Source organism: Ptychodera flava, chromosome 11 (assembly GCF_041260155.1).
Source record: "Ptychodera flava strain L36383 chromosome 11, AS_Pfla_20210202, whole genome shotgun sequence".
Taxonomy (NCBI): domain Eukaryota; kingdom Metazoa; phylum Hemichordata; class Enteropneusta; family Ptychoderidae; genus Ptychodera; species Ptychodera flava.
The window spans coordinates 26,067,481-26,086,534 of record NC_091938.1 but is presented as its reverse complement, the minus strand read 5'-3'; the positions used below and the strand labels follow the sequence as shown (position 1 = coordinate 26,086,534).

At 36.6% G+C, this 19,054-nt stretch overlaps 1 protein-coding gene across 1 annotated transcript in view; it reads right to left on the bottom strand.

Annotated features, from left to right (window-relative positions):
- Positions 1-17,855, bottom strand: part of LOC139144442 (low-density lipoprotein receptor-related protein 1-like) — a 144,823-nt gene extending 126,968 nt beyond the window's left edge. Inside the window, 1 exon segment of the mRNA XM_070715142.1 lies at positions 17,664-17,855. Coding sequence (XP_070571243.1) covers positions 17,664-17,742 — 79 coding nt within the window. The 5' untranslated portion in view covers positions 17,743-17,855.
- Positions 17,856-19,054: the final 1,199 nt, after the last annotated feature.

Sequence of the window (19,054 nt, the reverse complement as noted above, 5' to 3'; positions counted from 1 at the left end):
CAGTGGATTTGAGATTGTTCAATATTTTTCAGTGGTCCTTATCATAACGTTTGTTTTTTAGATTTCAGACAGTAGCCAAAAACACCTTCATGCTTTTTCTTCCGTTCAGCCCGGAGATTAAAGTATTTGACGATAGGCTTGGAATGTGTTTAAAAGGTTCTAAATTGAAAGTTTCACAACATTCATAGTTGATGGAAATATTAACAAATTTGTCAAACTTCAACTCAAGAAATAAGGCAATTTTTTTTTTACACAAGGACAAAATCCAACAAATTAGGCATTGAAAATTTAAACAAACATTGCAAGGTTTTGCATGATATAATTCTTCAAAGACATTTTTAAAAAGCTAATCACTCATAAACTGTTAAAACAAATACACCAAAAAACCGATAAAGTTCAAATTTCAGAGTTTAAAAAGTTAAAAGAATTTTCTCTTCACTTGTAAATACAGAAGGAAAACTACAAATTAACTACACCGGCCCAAGACGCTTGGCTTTGCGGTAGCAACTACTGGCTACTACTAACATGACAGTCTGCAAAAGTTTATTCTGCAAAAGTTTATTCACCAAATTTATTCTGTTTTGATATTCATATGCCCACAGACTTGAAGCAAGTCTACAAACAAACTCATATAGTGCCGAACAACCCATGCAAAACTTGAAATACCCATTGTCAACAGATATTAATCTTCCTCCTACATATGTATTTTTTTTCCTTTTTTTCTTTTCTGGTCAATTCATTACTTACAAAAACATATACAAGAAGACTTGTTTGTAGTGTGTTTATACAAACAGAAGATCAATTTCATTAATTGAGATAGTACCAGCAGAGAAGTCAAATGACACAGTATTTTCATGTTTGTATATTTTCTCTTCTGGTTATGCGTGTCTTACGATGTAACACACCATCGCAGACTGATGACAACATTGTCCTGTTGTGTCCTACTGCAGAGCGTATTTTGAACAAATATAACCAAGATCCAGTCACGAAATGTCACATCCTCTGCATGTGCCCGCAAAGAAAACTGCGGGAATGGAAATTAGAGTTGATTTATACTCAAAGAACACATTATTGTCATGGCAACCTGAAATGAAAATTTTCGGAGCAGACACGACCACTTCATTTCATCTCTCAAATTTACACCACCTGACGCTCTCTGTTTCCAGTATGTACGTCACTAGACAAACTCAAAATAGTCTAGAATCTCTACCATTTCAGAACCCTAAACCTGCGCAGCTTTAAAAGTCAATAATAATTTGATAGTTTTGAGAAACCATACCAGTGATCAGATTTTAGACCTGACTCAATATGAGCTGCTAAAAGAATTGAGTCCCTCTTTTTGTGATATTACTGGGGTGCTTTTCTTTATTCAAAATCAATTTTACATTCCTATGATGACTGAAACATGTTCATCCATGCCCATTATACTGCTATTTGTGTCCTGCTTTGAGATATCATATGCATATTTGAAATATTCAAAGTGTGAACTAGCAGTTATGTCAATAAATACCGGTATTTTTTTGTATATTGGGCAATATGGCTAGAAAAGACCAAACTGTCCACGCATGTTTTCCATTATGGAAGACTACTTTGTAACATTCCCCCATGAGAAAATTACAATTCTCTCCTAAATGATTCCAAAAGGTAAATATTTAGTCTCTATTCCGTCAGGAAATATTTCGTTTTCAATTTATTTTAATGTATAGGTATTTTGAGCAGACACCTCTTATTGCAGGATTTTCCGTTGATTTTCATGTACATATATATGTGTACGTGTATTTGTACACTACCAGCCATAGTTTTCATCCAGTCAACAGAAAATTGGACTTTCCCACGAGAATACTGACCTGGTGATTTTCAAAGTACACTAAGCTGGTATTGCATCATCCAGAAATGTACTAATCCAAGAAGTTGATTTATTGCAAAAGCATGATTCTTGAATTTTCACACAGTCAGAAATTTGTTGGACATTATAGGAATTCTTCCAAAATTTTTTCTTTCTACAATTTACATCAAACTGTATTAATAGCAAATGAATGTCATTAATTTATTAATATGTTTCACATGAAGACTTTTGTTTACTCTGATCTGAACCTGAAATGGAGTTTGTGACTAAGTGCAAATTTTCCAAAGCACTTCTCTCTTTGGTATTTACAAGCACGGCTTGTAAGTGCGACTCAAATGTTAATGGGCCTCTATAAACGTTATTAGGAGATCAATGCACGTAAAATGCATCGTGTTTCGCATCGTGTTCCATTCCAACCCCAATCGCCTTGCGGCTGAGTACAATATATTCCGTGTTTACCATGGGTCATACTGAGCATTCCAGCGCAATCACAGAGTGCAATTGAGGTTATCAAAAGCCATGCAAGTATTTTTGGAATCCACTTTTATTATTGTAAAAGGGCAGAGCTATTTTGAGAACCATAATCGCTTCAGGAATAGAAACAACGTCGGGACATTTTTTAAGCACATTTAATCCCTTTCAGTAATTTTCAATGACATGATTTGAGCATTTTTTTTGAATTTGTGGAAACTTTTCTCAAATGCGGCATATGTACAATGGAGAACCAATCCACAATCACTTCTGTGTTTCATCCCGGGGTCTCTTTGTTTCTTGGGGTCTCTTTGTTTCTTGCGGTCAGTAAATTGATACAGAGATCCAAAATACTAGATAAACTCACAGTATAGTGTCAAGGACTTTTAAAAGGCTTGGTTTCATACCTTCTAAGAAATAAGATTCAGAAATGACAAATAACAGTCTCCATTAATCAAAATCCCTCCGAGAGCCGTTTCGCTCATTTGTATTCTGTACAAAGGAGTTAGATAACAGATACCTAATAGGAATGTCTGAAACATAAAAACCTGAAAAGATATTCACCGCAGTGTGGTTTAAGCCCTTGTAGGAACAATCAGTAAAGATGACTTGAGCTGATATGGATCGGAATCCTCAATTGTAGAACATGTCTTTCCGATAACCTGACCCTAACTTTTCCCTCAAGTTTAGAAACAAGTACAATGAAGATAAAAGGGGCAGGTTTTATCAGTTTTATCTCTATGCAAACAGATTAACTGTGCAAAACTTTCAACAGAGAATTAACCAAGGACTAAAATCACATAAACAGTCAATGTCAACAACCACTGTTAGAATCACGGATTGAGGACTTCCCGTTTGACATAATTTTGACCTTGTCTGAGGGGCACAGTGAACTGAAACGAAGAGTGTCACGAAAAATTCTTATTCTCATGGACATATTTTACGAGAAGCTCACGTCTTTTGGTCCATATACAAATATGCACGATGCCCCAGGTCATTTGCATTGCAAGTTCTGGTCACTGAACTTTCGAACTTTGTACAACTATCCTTTGCAAAGAGCATCAAAACCAAAAATACAATTTGGTGTACTTCCGCTGCTTTAGCTCAGACAGCCTCACGTTGTACCCAAGTGTCAAATTCTGTAATAGCAGACGATGCCGATGGGTTTCCATTCTGGAAAGGATGCCGACTAGTCACCGACAGTTTGCGGTTGGCAGCTCTGCACAACAGCGTTCTGTTTTCAGTTCAAAAGATGGAAAGTTTTGCAATAAATGTAAAAACTATCGACAAAACTGAATAAAAAAAATCAAGAATGCAAATCAAACGTACATTGCAGTTTTAAAGCATTCATGATGCAGCCTACATGAAGCAATCAATTTTCATGGAGTAACTTCAACACGTGGCCATCTATTTTTGACAACACTACCACTGAATATGTAAAGCCGGATACCACAAACCACAAATAGCTTTGCAGTGATACTAACTGACCCAGCAGTGTATTAATGAAGAACAAATCGTGACTGACCGGCGGACTAAAACTCTGAAACACAAATCCAGCACACGCGCTACACATTCATCACCACTGCAGAGTGTAATCTTGAACGCCATTAAGGTAAACACAAATTGTAAAATAAGTTCAGTTTAACTTTAAGGGCAAAAATAAACACATCACTACATCTATTCACTACATATTTCCTGTTTGTAATTTTTTTCTGTCTCAAGTACCTACTTTCCTGCTTCACTGATCTGACATGTCTTCAATGAAAGATCAAGTTGTTCTGACCTCTCTAAGGTCACATGCTCTGTCAAAGGTCACCAGGTCACCAGTGATTACTCCTCTGGTTGACTTTGGCGCGTATCACTGGCCAAGTGTCGGCCAGACTCGGACACATTCCAAGACACAAACTGCCTGCAGCCTTGGTGGTATAATACTGTCTGGAACACAAACAGTTGATCAAATTGACGACAAAGGGCTATATCCATGAGCCTCGTAACAGCCATAATATTTTTCCTGGATAGCCAAACTACATAACACGGCATTCCTTCAACACAAAATTTTCCATCAAACCAGACAGACAGACTACATGTACCTCTTTGCCAATTTCACTTCTCAGCAAAAACTGTAAAAACTTTAACCCTTTCAGTAGCTTTTTGTCACCTTTATAGAAATTCTTTTTTTCAAATTTTTCTAATGGTTTGATCAAAGACCATAGCTTATGAAAAGTGACGTCCATTTGGTCCAAAATTAACTTAAAAATACACAAATTGCATCAAAATTGGTAAAATGTTGCACTAAAATTTTGGTTGTAAAACTACAGCACTCAAAGGGTTAATAGTAACTACTCCAGCCTGGAAGACTTGGCCTCCTTGCTCTGACAAAACATATATCATCCCTGATTTGGTTGGATTGACCTATCGCATTATAATTCATATTTCTTTGTAACACTGGAAGATGAGATTCTATTGCTTTGTTTACAACTCAAACGGGGTCAGTCAAATGTTCAATGGAGTGATCACTCATTAGACAGATAGCATTGTCCAACATGTAATTGATGAACCATTTGGTTTTCTGTGAAGGCAGGAAGTCCCTGCAATTAATGACACACCCCGGTGCATTAGTTTCATTGTCCTTTTTATCACAGCTTTCAGATCGAGATACAATGCCCTGGGATTCCTGTCCTTTGGGTCAGATCTCATTGATTTCAAATGTTAGAGTCCAGTCACACTTACTTTAAGGTAGTACGCACCTCAAAAGTGACAGACTTAATCTGCTCAAACTGTCCTCGGTGAGACTTTTGACCATTTTCTTACCAAAGCAAGAATAAAAGTCAGGGGTCACCTTGCAAACTTTGGTACTAGAGCAACAAATTACCTACAATTTCCCGATATTTGAAATTCAAAATGGCCGCCATCCCTGTGTTAACTACTTTATGGGGAATATAAAATTTTCGCTTTTCGAAAAACTAAGGTGGTGAAAATTTTCTTTCATCAAGAGCTTTAAAATGAGCCCAAAATGAGTCAGAAGAGAATTGATAAATTTGAAAGCCCAATTTTCTGTCTCCGAGGCGTGTTCTACCTTAACACTTTGAGTGCTGCAATTTTTCCCACCAAAACTTTAGTGCAACATTTTATTAAATTTTATGAATTTTTCTGTAATTATTTTGATAATTTTGGACCAAATGGAAATCACATTCAGGGCTCGAAATTAACTTTTTTCCCAGGTAGTCCACTTGGGCTACCATTTTCTGAAGTTGGCAGCCAAGTGACAAAGGCTGGTAGCCCATGCATATTTTAGTTTAAGGGTTTTTCATTAACAGACAAGAAAAAGCTATTTTTCAAGATTCTGCCAGTGATGTGAATTTGCTAGTCATTTGATGTGAATACTTACACACCTCTAATAACCAAAGTAAACTGGTATAATTGACAACAGTGACACTCAAAAGTTAGGTGACATATCATTGGATTGACAACCCCTTTCATTCTGTGTCCAGTTGGGTTTGACTGCATATAGCATTTAGGTTGGTCCGGACAAAAGGAATGCCTAGAACTGACTGAATTTTATGTTCCAGGCATTTGTAGTCCGTGTGGACTACCATTTCACGGATATTAGTAGCCCCAGGGAAAAGTTGGTAGTCTGTGGACGCGGGACTACCGCTAATTTTGAGCCCTGACATTTCCTTGGCTACAGTTCTTTATCAAAATTTTGGCAAAAATCTGAAAAAATTTGACTGAGGTATATTTTGTAAAGGTGACAAAAATTGACTTTAGCGCTCAAAGTATTAACCAGGAAAGGGGAGAAATTGAGTCATTGCATGTTACTCTACCCTCCATTCAACTCATGTCATGGGTCAAAGCTAAAAGTGTCTCCATTAAACCATCTCATTAAACATTTATCACATTTTCAAATCAACTTTACAAGTAGTTGCCAAACCATGAATAAGTGAGTTCAATAAAACTGGAATGTATAAATGCCAGACAGGAAAATACAACGTTTCAGTGGTTGAACAACAAAGGAAAGCAGAGAACTGCCCAGTTTATTACAGCATCTTGGAGTACAGACTACCCAGATGTGCATAACACAGGACACAGTTCATAATACACTCTTTTTTAAATAGGGTTTACATAAAACTTAAAGTCATACTGTGGTTTTACACTCCCATCACAATTATGGACTGTATACACTTATGTGTACTATTTATTTTCAAGGTGATTATCTTGGATCTCGACTTCATCTTTTTTATGGATGAAGGCCAAAAGACCAAGTCGAGATGCTGAACAACAAGGGGATGGCACAATCCAAAAGATTAGCTTTTATAAAATCAGTATTTATTTCACTGATGCAAAGAACAAGTAGAGGGCTCCTCATAAACGTACATACCGGTACATGTAGTTTACACATAGGAACCAGGATACAACATTAATCTGAATATTTTCATACTTCAGACAGTGTAATATATTTCAAACCACACAATACAACACAATTCAAACAGAATAAAGAGTCACATGCCTATCAAAGCTACCGTGATTGGACAGGTATCTATCCCTAGGGTTTTTGCCAAGTGGAGTGTAATGTTGGCCTGATTTGTTTGTAAAGCTTCAGTGCACACAGATATCTTGCAAAGACCTGTTAAAATCACACCAACAAGGAAATGTGCGAAGGTGCCAATGTCAGATTAATTCTGAATCACATGATTTTTGTTTATCATACTATATAGTTCTTTTTGGAACAGAAGTTGCTTCGAAAATTCTCAGCATCACTTCAAAAAATTCTGTCTGTAAAGCACAAGACGTACACTATCAGCATACAGCTCATAGTCTCAGTTGGTGATTTTATCAGGTCTGAAGGAGTGCCAATGCATATGCTGCAGACAGAAAGAGCGAGAATTATCGACTGGAAGGCAGACGTGATTTGGCATGCCATTGGGTTGTGTAAAAAAATCGTCTGAGTTCCATCGCGTGTCTGGAATTTTGAGAATTGAACTTAATAGAACGTCAGACTGTCTGAGATACAACATACATGTGCAAAATGGGCAGGACCTTTTTGATGAATCGGAATTTGAGATTCACACTTTACAAATTATCTATAGAAATACTTAAACAATGAAAAAAAGCCTGGAAAAACAGCAACAGAACCCAGGCAGAGTTGATTGCGACTAGAAAACCCTAGAACAACCAAATTAAAATATACACAGGCACATACAGTATTTGTAATTTCTCTTCTACAATTTTTCAGCCTCAGATGTTGTTTTATTTAAAGATAATGTCATGCACAAATATGTTCTTGTTTAAAATGTCACCTCAGTGCAATGCATACACCCTTGCTACCAATATTCAATTTTGGAAAAACACAGTATACAGTGTCCTTTATTATACTTTTCTGTCAATGCTACTAGATTCTCACATTCTTAATCATAAGAAAGCTTGTTGTGTTTTGAAATTCTCATTTTGTGACGACAAAACTCTCTATGAAAAGCGACAGCCTATGTACACAGAGAAATATTAAGATGTAAAGTGAGATAATGAGATAGACGCTGAGTGACCATGCATATATAATTGGTCCTTTTCGCATCTCAGGACTTCTTTGAGGTGTAGTTTGAACCCTGACCTTTGAAGAAGGCTGACAAGAAATTGCACAGAGAAAATTCAGAAGTAAATTTGCTCTAGCTTCTGATGCATCATAATTTCACCTTGCCACCCCTATTTCCTATTCTAATGGTCTGGCATATAAATTGAAAAAAGATGGGGTTGCACCAAAATTTACAACAATTACTTTATTAATGAAGCTATTCATCTACCGAGACAGACACATTTTTCTCTGCAGACGGTTGGATTGTTTTTATCAGACTTTAGACATTCATCGTTTAAAAAAATGATATGAACTGACATGACTTAAAAGCATGTCATGCTTTTCCTTGTGATTGTTAAACCAACCAAACGACACCTTAAAAAAATTTCCATAGATTTACAAGACAAATGGCAATTGTTGAGAACAAAATATATCATTCATTACTCAAAATCTTGATGCTGGCATAAAACCATCTATGAATTTTTCAACAGTTCCCCCCGGTGACTGGCAGATCACATTACAATGAGATATATAACACTGAAAAATGAATGCCAATCTTAATTATTCACTGCAGGGGGAATAAAGTGCTGGAAATTAGAATAAATAATTCACACCATGGACAGAGTGAAGGACAGTCATTGAACATCTATCCACCCGAGACTTATATTTCTGTCAAACATTTCAAAATTACAATTTCTTATATCATTATGGTGGAAGCAATCCAGATGGAACTAGGCAACTACAAGTGTTAAGTAACCATTTGCTTGAGGAACTGAAGATTTGACATAAACATACATAGCACAGAGCCTAATAAATTCAGCACACTTGTTCACTGAGTCTGAAGCATGACTATTTTAAACAAATATTTACATTTCCAAGCATTTATTTCCTCTGAGAAATATGACAGGCTGGTTAAGACCTTTGCACACACAATACAAATCATCCCCCAAAAAATTAACCCTTTGGAGTGCCTAAGTCAAGTTTTGTTGCATTTTAGTATACAACACCAACATTTTCTTTCAGATCTAGACAATTTTTTTCAGATTTTTAATTTTGGTCAAAAAGTGCAGCCCATAAAAATTCATGTCCATTTGGTCCAAAATCATGGAAAAAATTACAGAAAAATTCATAAAAATTGATAAAATGTTGGTCTGATATTTGGGGGGAGGGGAATTACAGTGCTCAAAGGGTTAATATTCTACATAAATCAGATTATAGAATTGTGTTTTCACTGAATGATGGTTGTTAAGCTCTGTGAAATTTTTATTACATTATCAATGTTTGAACAGGTCCACAACCTATGTGTAATGTAAATATTATGAATTCTAACCATGCTAAACAAGATTTTATTCATATTTCTAATTTCAATGGTTGGCTAGGTCTGATTAATTTTCAAATGCAACATAACAAAATTTATTTGATCTCATTATTTAACACCATCTTCAAAGATGATGAGACATTATGCTAATAACTGTAGTTTTTAGTAAGAACAGAAAAATAATTGTTTCAAGTGTAGACTTACTCATAAACTTTACCGATTGTATTGGGGCAAAACAAGGTCTTACTTCTTGGGAAGGAAAATGTACATTTGGAAAAGATCAATCGATCCCATTTTTTGAAATCTTCGAAATATAGAGTAGATACTGAAGGCAAACGCAGTATCTATATAACATAAAAACACACCTGACCTCACTTATCAGTCAATCAAACAAGTCTTTCAGCTTAAATACACAGTCCTTCTCAAAGATAAGATACTGATTTGGAATAACTGTCCGGCTATAAAAACCATAGGACTCAGCATTGAAGAATCACCGTGGTAACAATCTGAACACACAGGATGTGGAGTTTTGATAAGTATATCCGCCATATCATGACCTTGGCTTAGAAGGTTGTCTGCCCTGATAGTATACCCCTATAAATCTACAGGGTTTTTGTTAAGGACAGATAAACCTTACCCGGAGTTCCCAATTTATGTTACCAAAGTTCCCCCCAGCACAGAGGACATTAGAAGTGATACTAAGGTTCAAAAGCATGAACTCATTTTTCTAAACTTTAGCAAAAACACCCAATCTCAATCTGTTCTCATTTCTATATACACGAACTTCTCACGAATGCATAATGAGCCATGAACAGGAATTACACAACCATCAAATTTGTCTCCTGGAAAACTACATCTTGATAAATAAGTCATTAGTCTGAATCTCCAAAATCAGCTCCTTTGCAGACTTTGTGACGGTCAAAGTTTTCCTTCTTTTTATTTAGTGATGGTAAAACAAAAAGAAAACTTTTGCCCCACTTTTACTTCCCCCAGAAGACAAAAAGTAAAAATGTCCTGTTCTGACATGAGCAGACAAGCACCACATGTTCATGAAAAAAGCTCCATACAATCTGCCAAGCTTTTCCGTCCTTGCGTTTGCTGCAGACATGATTTAAGGAAGGCCACACATCAAATTCCCAGGTGGCCATCAATTAAGTTCTATCAGTCAAATCGTGTATTCTTAGGTAAGGCATACTACATGTAACATCAAGGCCATTTTCAGAATCTCTTCACCACCAGTATTCAACTCAACATCTCTGTAACTTATACATCACTTCACAGAACAGAACCAGGCTGTCTAGCCCTTTCAAAACTATGGTTTACTCCAATTGCATTATTTCCTCTGGCACAGTTGGACCTCTATATCCAAGGAAAGGGGTGGAGGTTGAAAGGTTTGACCATGTGCCCCTCCGGGTCACTTGTAGCAACTAACAATGACAGATTATTAAAGCACAAAATTCAGTGTTAGTGCCAGGATTTTTTTCAAATTAGCAACGGTTTGCTAATTTGCTAAACAATGTGGCTATATAAATTCATGCCAAAACCCATTAGCCACAGCAACAATTGATTAGCCACGCAAATATATTACTCAAAACACAAAGATCATTAGATGCACAACCAGAGTGACACTTTTATTCAACATAAACAAGTTTGGATGTCACTGGAACATTTCTAAACACAACTGCTTCAATGTATATAGGTTCCCATATGATTCTACTGCCATTCTTGTGTCTGGTTGCTTCCGGAACCCGGAAGTAGTGGTGCAAAGGTGATCGCAGTTGAGTGATTGATCTAACAATGTACCCAAACCTTTTTCAGGGCGAAAAATTCAATTTGCAAGCATGGCTAAAATTTTGCCAAATGACAGTTTTACTAGCATTTTGTGAGTGTTGCGAGCACCAGTGCAAACACTGCAGTAATGTGACAAACACTTGTTTTATTATTTTCATCCAGGCTTCAGAAAAAAAGGCACTCACTTACGAACACTTACAACACTTATGGCATCGATTACTCGAACAAAATCGTTTTGTAGTTCTGCAGACAGATGGTAATGTAATTTAAGTAAGAGGTACCAGATCTCTGCAATAAATTTAAGTCTGTTTGAAAGAAAAGACTGACATGCTTAGAAATTAATGGGATACACACAACAAACCAACAAATGACCCTTTCTGTAATTAATCAGGATACTGTTATGTCAAAGAAGTCATTTGATATTTTTGGTCTTGTGAAATATTTATTTCTCATCAATTATGACTGCCTACATATTTCATCACAAAGGCCATATTTTAAATAAAAACAGATTTCATTTTTCAACTTACAAAGTACACGTAAGTGGAGGGACACAAAAACATATTGATTATTGTTCTTCAATATACTAAATTTTTTGATTTCTTCTTTAAGGTAGAATGCGCCTCAGGGACAGATATTCACACTCTCAAACTTTATCAATTCTTTCCAGATGTACCACTTGGGGTTCATTTTAAAGCTCTTGGTGTAAAAAAACTTTTTACCAGCTTAGTTTTTCAAAATTCAAAAATTTTATTTGTCTGCATAGAGTTAACACAGGGATGACAGCCATTTTGAATTTTAAATATCGGTAAATCTTGGGTTATTTGTTTCTCTAGTACCAAAATTTGCACGGTGGCCCCAATCTTTATTCTCGATTTTGAAAGAGAATGGTTGAAAGATTCCTTAGGAAAGTTTGAGCAAAAGTTTAAGTCTTTCACTTTCAAGGCTCATACTACCCCAAAATTATAAAACCACTTCCAATATCATGTTTTAACAATATCAGGTGTTTTCCCTACTGAAATGTGGCTAACCTAGTTTACGATGATCTTATGGTGCAACCCAAATGTTTCTCTGTATAAAACTACAACAACAACACTAAGACGTGGGCCCTCAGTAATAGAGTAGTATTTCCGAAGGCTGACAGAAAGGAATAAGAGTTAATGGACGGAAATTTAGTCGAAAGCTAATTATGATAATAAAGGACCAGAAAATAGACAGGAGAAAATATTTTTATGCTGTTGGGTGTCTTTTAAAGCAACTGGGCCTTCACTGTTCTGTGTAAGGTCAGAAAATGTGACACATACTCGTGACATCCTGTTAAAACAATAGCACTAAGGTGATATAAGTTGACACAATGGCTATTAGGCACTGGAATGTGCATTCTCTGAAAGATGGGGAGGGGTGGTCAATTATGGGGGAAAATATATGCACAATTAGAACTACTGATAAAATATTAATTCCAGATGCATTGGTGTGCGAAAAATGACAGGAATCTGGAAAATGGAAAGAGATATGGAATTCTGAAACAAAGCGCGCAACGCTCTTTGCCCACGCTCTGAAAATATATCAAGCCAACGACAAATTATATAACGTCACACTGACAAACCCCCCTTCCTACATACATTGGTCCATCCCTAAGTTTCTGGAGATTTGCCAAATTTCCTTTACTTTTCTTTGTAAGGGTTACGCTTGGTTTCATAACCTACTATAATATGGGTGACTGCCTGGGGCACTGAGCCAAATCCTTGGGACAAATCATTTGTCTGATTTTATACAGACACGCACAAAACACTGTTAGGTCCCATCCATGCTTTATCAAATTATTCATGTGCACATGAAAACAAAAATTTGAGGTCGCACGCAGTCAAAATATATGTACCGATGATAATACGACATAAATTCAATTGTATGCATTTGAGCCACATATTGATGGAACAAATTCAAGGATAAAAGTTGTTCAGCCTAGAGTCTCTGCTGTCTTACATTACAGACTGGCAGTAACTTGACGCGTAGAAGAATCATTAAAAAGGTTAGCAGCTGTAACCCTGGATGACTTTTTTTTCACTATTTTTGTTTTTCATGTTAACTGCAGTTTCTTATTCTATTCCCCAAAGCTATTGAGATACACAGTATTCAGCTTGTCAACTCCGCCTGTACATGTGTAGACTGCATTGTTATTGTTGACAAGCGAGTTTCAGTCCGGACTAGAATTCAAATGTAAACCAATAAAGTGCATGCCACTTGTAACGGTATGTGCTATGTTGGTAAACAAAATGGTTGGTCTTTTATCATGCTTTGGGAGTAGAAAAAGAACAAGCAATTGACATCCAAAATGAAAATAGAGATAAAAAATCTTACAGCTACAGGCTGTTTAGTTTTGGAAAAAGATCAAAGTATATACAGGTCATAGTTGTCAAGTTGTAAAGAGACGATGGCCTATTGTTTACATGTGATTGTGCTTATTCAAAGTTTAAAATCGGTTTAGATACTTATTATAAATTGTAAATTACTGAAATTGAAAAAGTTCATTATCCTTGTGCATGCATTTAAAGTACATGCACCAATTTTAATTTCATTGACATGTGGCTTGTCTCTACATCAACAAAACAAGACTAACAGAAACAGCAGTGAGAAGATATGAATGTCTGTCTGTAACTACAGAGTAGTTTTTTGTGGAAGAAACAGGTCCAATGTAGTCATTGCCAGCCACCATCATACCATAATTAACCCTTTGAGTGCCAAAGTCATGATGCCTTTATAAATTATGACACTGACAATTTTTTTTCAGATCAACACAATTTCTTTTTCAGTTTTTTCCCCAAAGTGTTAAGGAAATATTGTAGCCAATGATACGATATGTCCTTTTGCTCCAAAATTACCAAAAAACTGAGTTACAGAAAAATTCATAAAAATTGGTAAAAATGTTGCACTAAAATTTAAATAGGTGGGAAAAATGACAGCACTGAGAGGGGCAGCTACCATTAATATGTGAATAGAGGCCAAGTTTTGTAACACCATGCATTGATGACGTTTACTGGGGCCAGGTATCCCATTGTGAAACAATTACCTAAGTACTCACCATTCAGCTAGTACAGTGCATTACAGTACACGTGCTAAACACTTAAGTGTTTATACAGTGCACCTGTACATGTGCTAAACACTTAACTGTCTTTTTGTTGTTAGTTCAAACGTGATATTGTTTGTGTCTTCCACTTATGCATCTTAATCAGGCAAATAAACTCCACAACATTTCCATCCAACCTATCATCTTAAATTTCCCTACATGTTGTGCCACAGGTCTGTCGCCACGCCTCAACAGGTTGTTCAACTTCTCTGTGATCTGATCCTATTCATTTCACCACACAATAGAACCCACATATGAGAACACTTACACAAAACTTTGCATAAATTTGCATATCTGCCAGAGACAGATCTGAACGCTGTGGTCAAGATGCAAAATACAAACCTTCAAAATTAAAACACTTACGGAACATATCAAAACTTTGATATCTCAATGTTCATTTGATGAATTTCACACATAAAAATACTTTTTATCTGCTACACTTCCTTAATTAACACTGTAAAAATAAACATAATTTTTTGGAAATTACAGAGATGTAGATTGAGTGACTGGCGACGTTGAAAATTTGCCGCTCCCTATGGAAAGAGGCAGAATGTCTACAGTTAGGCAAAAAAAATGATTTGTTTCTGGTCACTGCCCACATCACTTCAAAGTGTGTATGTCAGCTTTTTTTTTCTGTTATTCATTTTCCCCTATGGAAAAATGGAAAAATTGTATCAAATTCCGCGAACAATTTTTTAAAAATTCGAAGAAAAAAATCATGTCGCCGCATCATTTTTGCCACATGTCAATGACTAGAAACAAACCTATTATTTTTTTTGGCCTTACATTGCCAAGCCAATCTTTTGTGGATATCAGTCGGTGTTTTGCCAGACTTTCCTCTTGCCAAAGGCACACTGTGCACCAAACATATGAATTTACAGCTTTACAACATAACTTTGCTGTAAAGCGCAACCCCCTTATCACCACAGCTCAAGTAGAAATAGCAAGGAATCAAACAAGCTTGGTATGTCAAATTTTTGTGAGCTGACATTCATGTTCAGAAGCTATGATAGTTCTTTTCAATGGTACCACTATTTTAGAAGCAGTATCAATCGGTCAATTGATTCATGGACAAAACAAAACAAAACAAAACAAGCTTGGTATGTCAAATTTTTGTGAGCTGACATTCATGTTCAGAAGCTATGATAGTTCTTTTCAATGGTACCACTATTTTAGAAGCAGTATCAATCGGTCAATTGATTCATGGACAAAACAAAACAAAACAAAACAAGCTTGGTATGTCAAATTTTTGTGAGCTGACATTCATGTTCAGAAGCTACGATAGATCTTTTCAATGGTACCACTATTTTAGAAGCAGTGTCAATCTGTCAATTAATTCATGGACAAAACAAAAAAAAAACAAAACAAAACAAAACAGATCGTGGAGACAAATGACAAAATCACACATGGTCTTTCATCTACATAGAGAATTTATGGCAAAGAACCAAGATACATGTACACAAACACTTGTATCACCAATAACTTTAGTTTGACCTGTAAGTTTGCAGGAATGCAATAAATTTCAAACGCTCTCGACCGTCACTTACGAAATGCCAGCAAATCAATATGCGAAACAAAAATGTATTCAAATACTGTCTACTAGTGGGGGTTACACAACACTGGGTCACTCATTCTTGACACCATCTTCACAGCCTTACCTTCAAGAACATGTGACTTAACCATCCTGGGGACCAGTGCTATCCCACTTTCTCCTTTATTTGCCTTTTTTTAAAATTCTTTTTAGTAACTTTTAGCAAGTATACAACGGTTAAATTTCAAACATATGTTTTACCCACCAAACTGGTTGGTAATTTATGGGAATTTAATGATGCAGCCTGACTACAGTGATAGGCGGCAGTAAAATGCTTGATCTACAAAATCTTGATAAACTATGCACAGGAACTTTAAAAAATTGCCAGCTGACCAGGTCAAGCAGTAATGGCATTAGCAACCTCGTGTTGTTTACAAACACTAACAGGACTGAAGTAGACCTCAAACGATCCTGGGAGCTTGTAACGATTAATTCTGCAAGATCCAGCATTACATGATCCTTCAGTCACATCGGGGCTGGGTTGAATTATGTCATTTTGTCCATTGCGAAGGGCATTGCCTGGTACTGGTACGGTCACTCCAGAACTCCATTTGGCAGTGGGCTTGGAGGTCATTTTAGCTGTATTTTTCCACTGGTAAGGCCCAAATTTAAGAATCTAATAGAGAAGACACCCCTTGCTCCTGGAGTCTTTCAACATTAAATTTGTGTCTTCCACTCTCAATCGGTTCAATAAGTTGGTAAATACTAAATGGCAAACAGGTGTTTGCGCTGTGCACCTAACTAATTATGGCCATGCGTGCTTGTTTCGTAAGGACTACAAAGTCAACTAAAATTAAAATACATTAAAAATTCTTGAGAAGTATAGCGTTCACTTAAGCATGATAAGCTCAGAGCGGAACATACATGTATTTCAATACGACCCAGTCCCCGTTCAACACGTGGATGCGTGGACGTTGACATCAACTCCCCCCCCCTCCTTCCCGCATAGGGTCAGTTTAAAGTTAATCGCCGAAAATGTAAATATACAATACATGCGGGTGCCTTATAACGGTTAACAGAAAGTTTGAAACGACATTTAATTAAACACTTCCTGGATAATCAACTTAGCCTTGGCATTTCTTTAGTACGAATAGTTGTCAAGTGGAAATTTGTTTATATGACTAGTCGATAGTCGGCGAGAAGCGTGTACCTGTACGCAGGGCCTCATGAATCGTCTGGTTCGTTCAGGCATGATCGCTACTAAAGCGCCGCTGTCAGACATTGATATATGTCGGCACGTCATGTGACCAAAACACAACCTGGCATTGATTAAATAAGAAACAATCGCGAAATGCCCCGAAACCCCCCTCTGGTTGTTACGGACTGATTATAATTTCATAAACTGTCGGCTACTTTTGTTGAAGATCACAGTCTGAATGCCAGTTCATGAGTATAAAAGGGAAAAGTCAGTCGAGTCGACTGTGAGCGTACAGCCGTGACATATCTCCACGACTCAAGGACACCGAAGGACAGTTAACACGTGTCAATGTTTCTATGTTTGACGCCGGTGCAAAACGCATAGCTGGGCATACATAAGGGACTTTCCTGTCCTAAAGTGTCGCGATCTTTGTCAATGTCCGGTTTTGGGCTGAATACTTGGACCAATATCCCGGTCAGCCGGCAAACTCATAAAATTAACATGTTACGTGCACTGAGAGGTCAATTTGTGCCGGCGCGCCAGCATATTTGTGTACACTCTATCCCTCGGCGTTTCGGTGACAAAGACTTGTTTTGAAAATACATTCCTGGTCTGCGTGCGGTAGCCGAAAATCTAGCTACTTAAAAATGCCATCTTAGACAGGTGACAAAACAATAACATGAAAAGGGCACAGCCCACCACAGACAACACGAACATGGCCGTCGTTCGAAATATTCCATTGCACTGTGACCGAGCTGTTACATACACACACACGATGTATTGTATACATACAACATGCCCAACAAAAATTAACGCGTTACCTTCCGATTTCCCTTGTCGAAATACGCTGGAAAACAGCACACAGAAGACTGTCAGCGACGTTCCTATTCTCAGCAGCATCTTGGCTGCCCAGTTTAGATATATCCGGACTCTAGTAGAGATTTTTCCTCTCTATCTATGTGTCGGAGACCGCCTCGCCGATCAGAGTGCGTAATACAACATGCAAGAGGGGACATATACATATGCAAATTGTGTGCAGTGAGAGTAACCTGGCATGCATGGAGATGATGTTACACAAAGACTGTTTCAAGATCCCCAAACTGCGTGGTTCACGCGAATTGTGTGTGGCAATTGACGTTCGGTTGTTTAATAAAATGAAAATTCCAGACATACGTATGCTACACGTCCGAGTATTGCTTACTGGCAAAACAGAAGTACAAATACAAACTTAAACGGTTCATGTTAGACATAAGCTTATAGGCGTATAGTTGTTTATGTATGTATGTATGTATGTATGTATGTATGTATGTATGTATGTATGTATGTATGTACGTACGTACGTACGTACGTACGTACGTATGTATGTATATATGTATGTATATATGTATGTATGTATGTATGTGTGTGTGTATGTATGTGTGTATGAGAGAGAGAGAGTCGATGCCTAGGACAAATAACAAACATTTGCCGCCGTATGCAAATTTTAAAATTTACTGTTTTAGAGGTTAAGTGGAGTATGCTCTCTAAAGATCTCTCAAAAATATAAGAATACGCAATCCAAAGCATATGTAATACAATAATTTGATGAAATAAGTGAAAATTTTAATCTATCTTATCAATGACGGTTGGCGATACAACGCTTGGCAGCGCTTAGTTAATACGATGAGATCAAAGTACATAGTTTATTACATACTTGATGAATAAGAAAGTACTGAATTTCTAAGACTTTATTCACAAAGTTTGGCTGCCATTTATCGTCATTTTTACAGTGTAAATTTTGGAAATAGTCGTTTTCTTTCCTTTGCCTGCCAATATCTGATATATATAGTTGAGTATGTATTGTTTATGTATGTATGTATGTATTATTAAAGTAATATATATATATATATATATATATATATATATATATATATATATATATATATATATATATATATATATATATATAATTATACATATTCCTAATTTAACCCTTTCAGGCCTAAAACCCTATATATAGGGGTAGTTCTGGTAAGTTACCAGAAAGTCAGGCCTGAAAGGGTTAAGGAACAATATAAATTATGCATAAGTGAAATATTACGATTTTTTATATAATTTTGCTGCATAGCAACCGCGAGAGATAGCAACACATTTCTGACGATGTGTGCTCCGATGAACAAAATATGGTGACTTTTCACAATGCTGCGTTTGGTATACGTCTGGTTGTCGAATA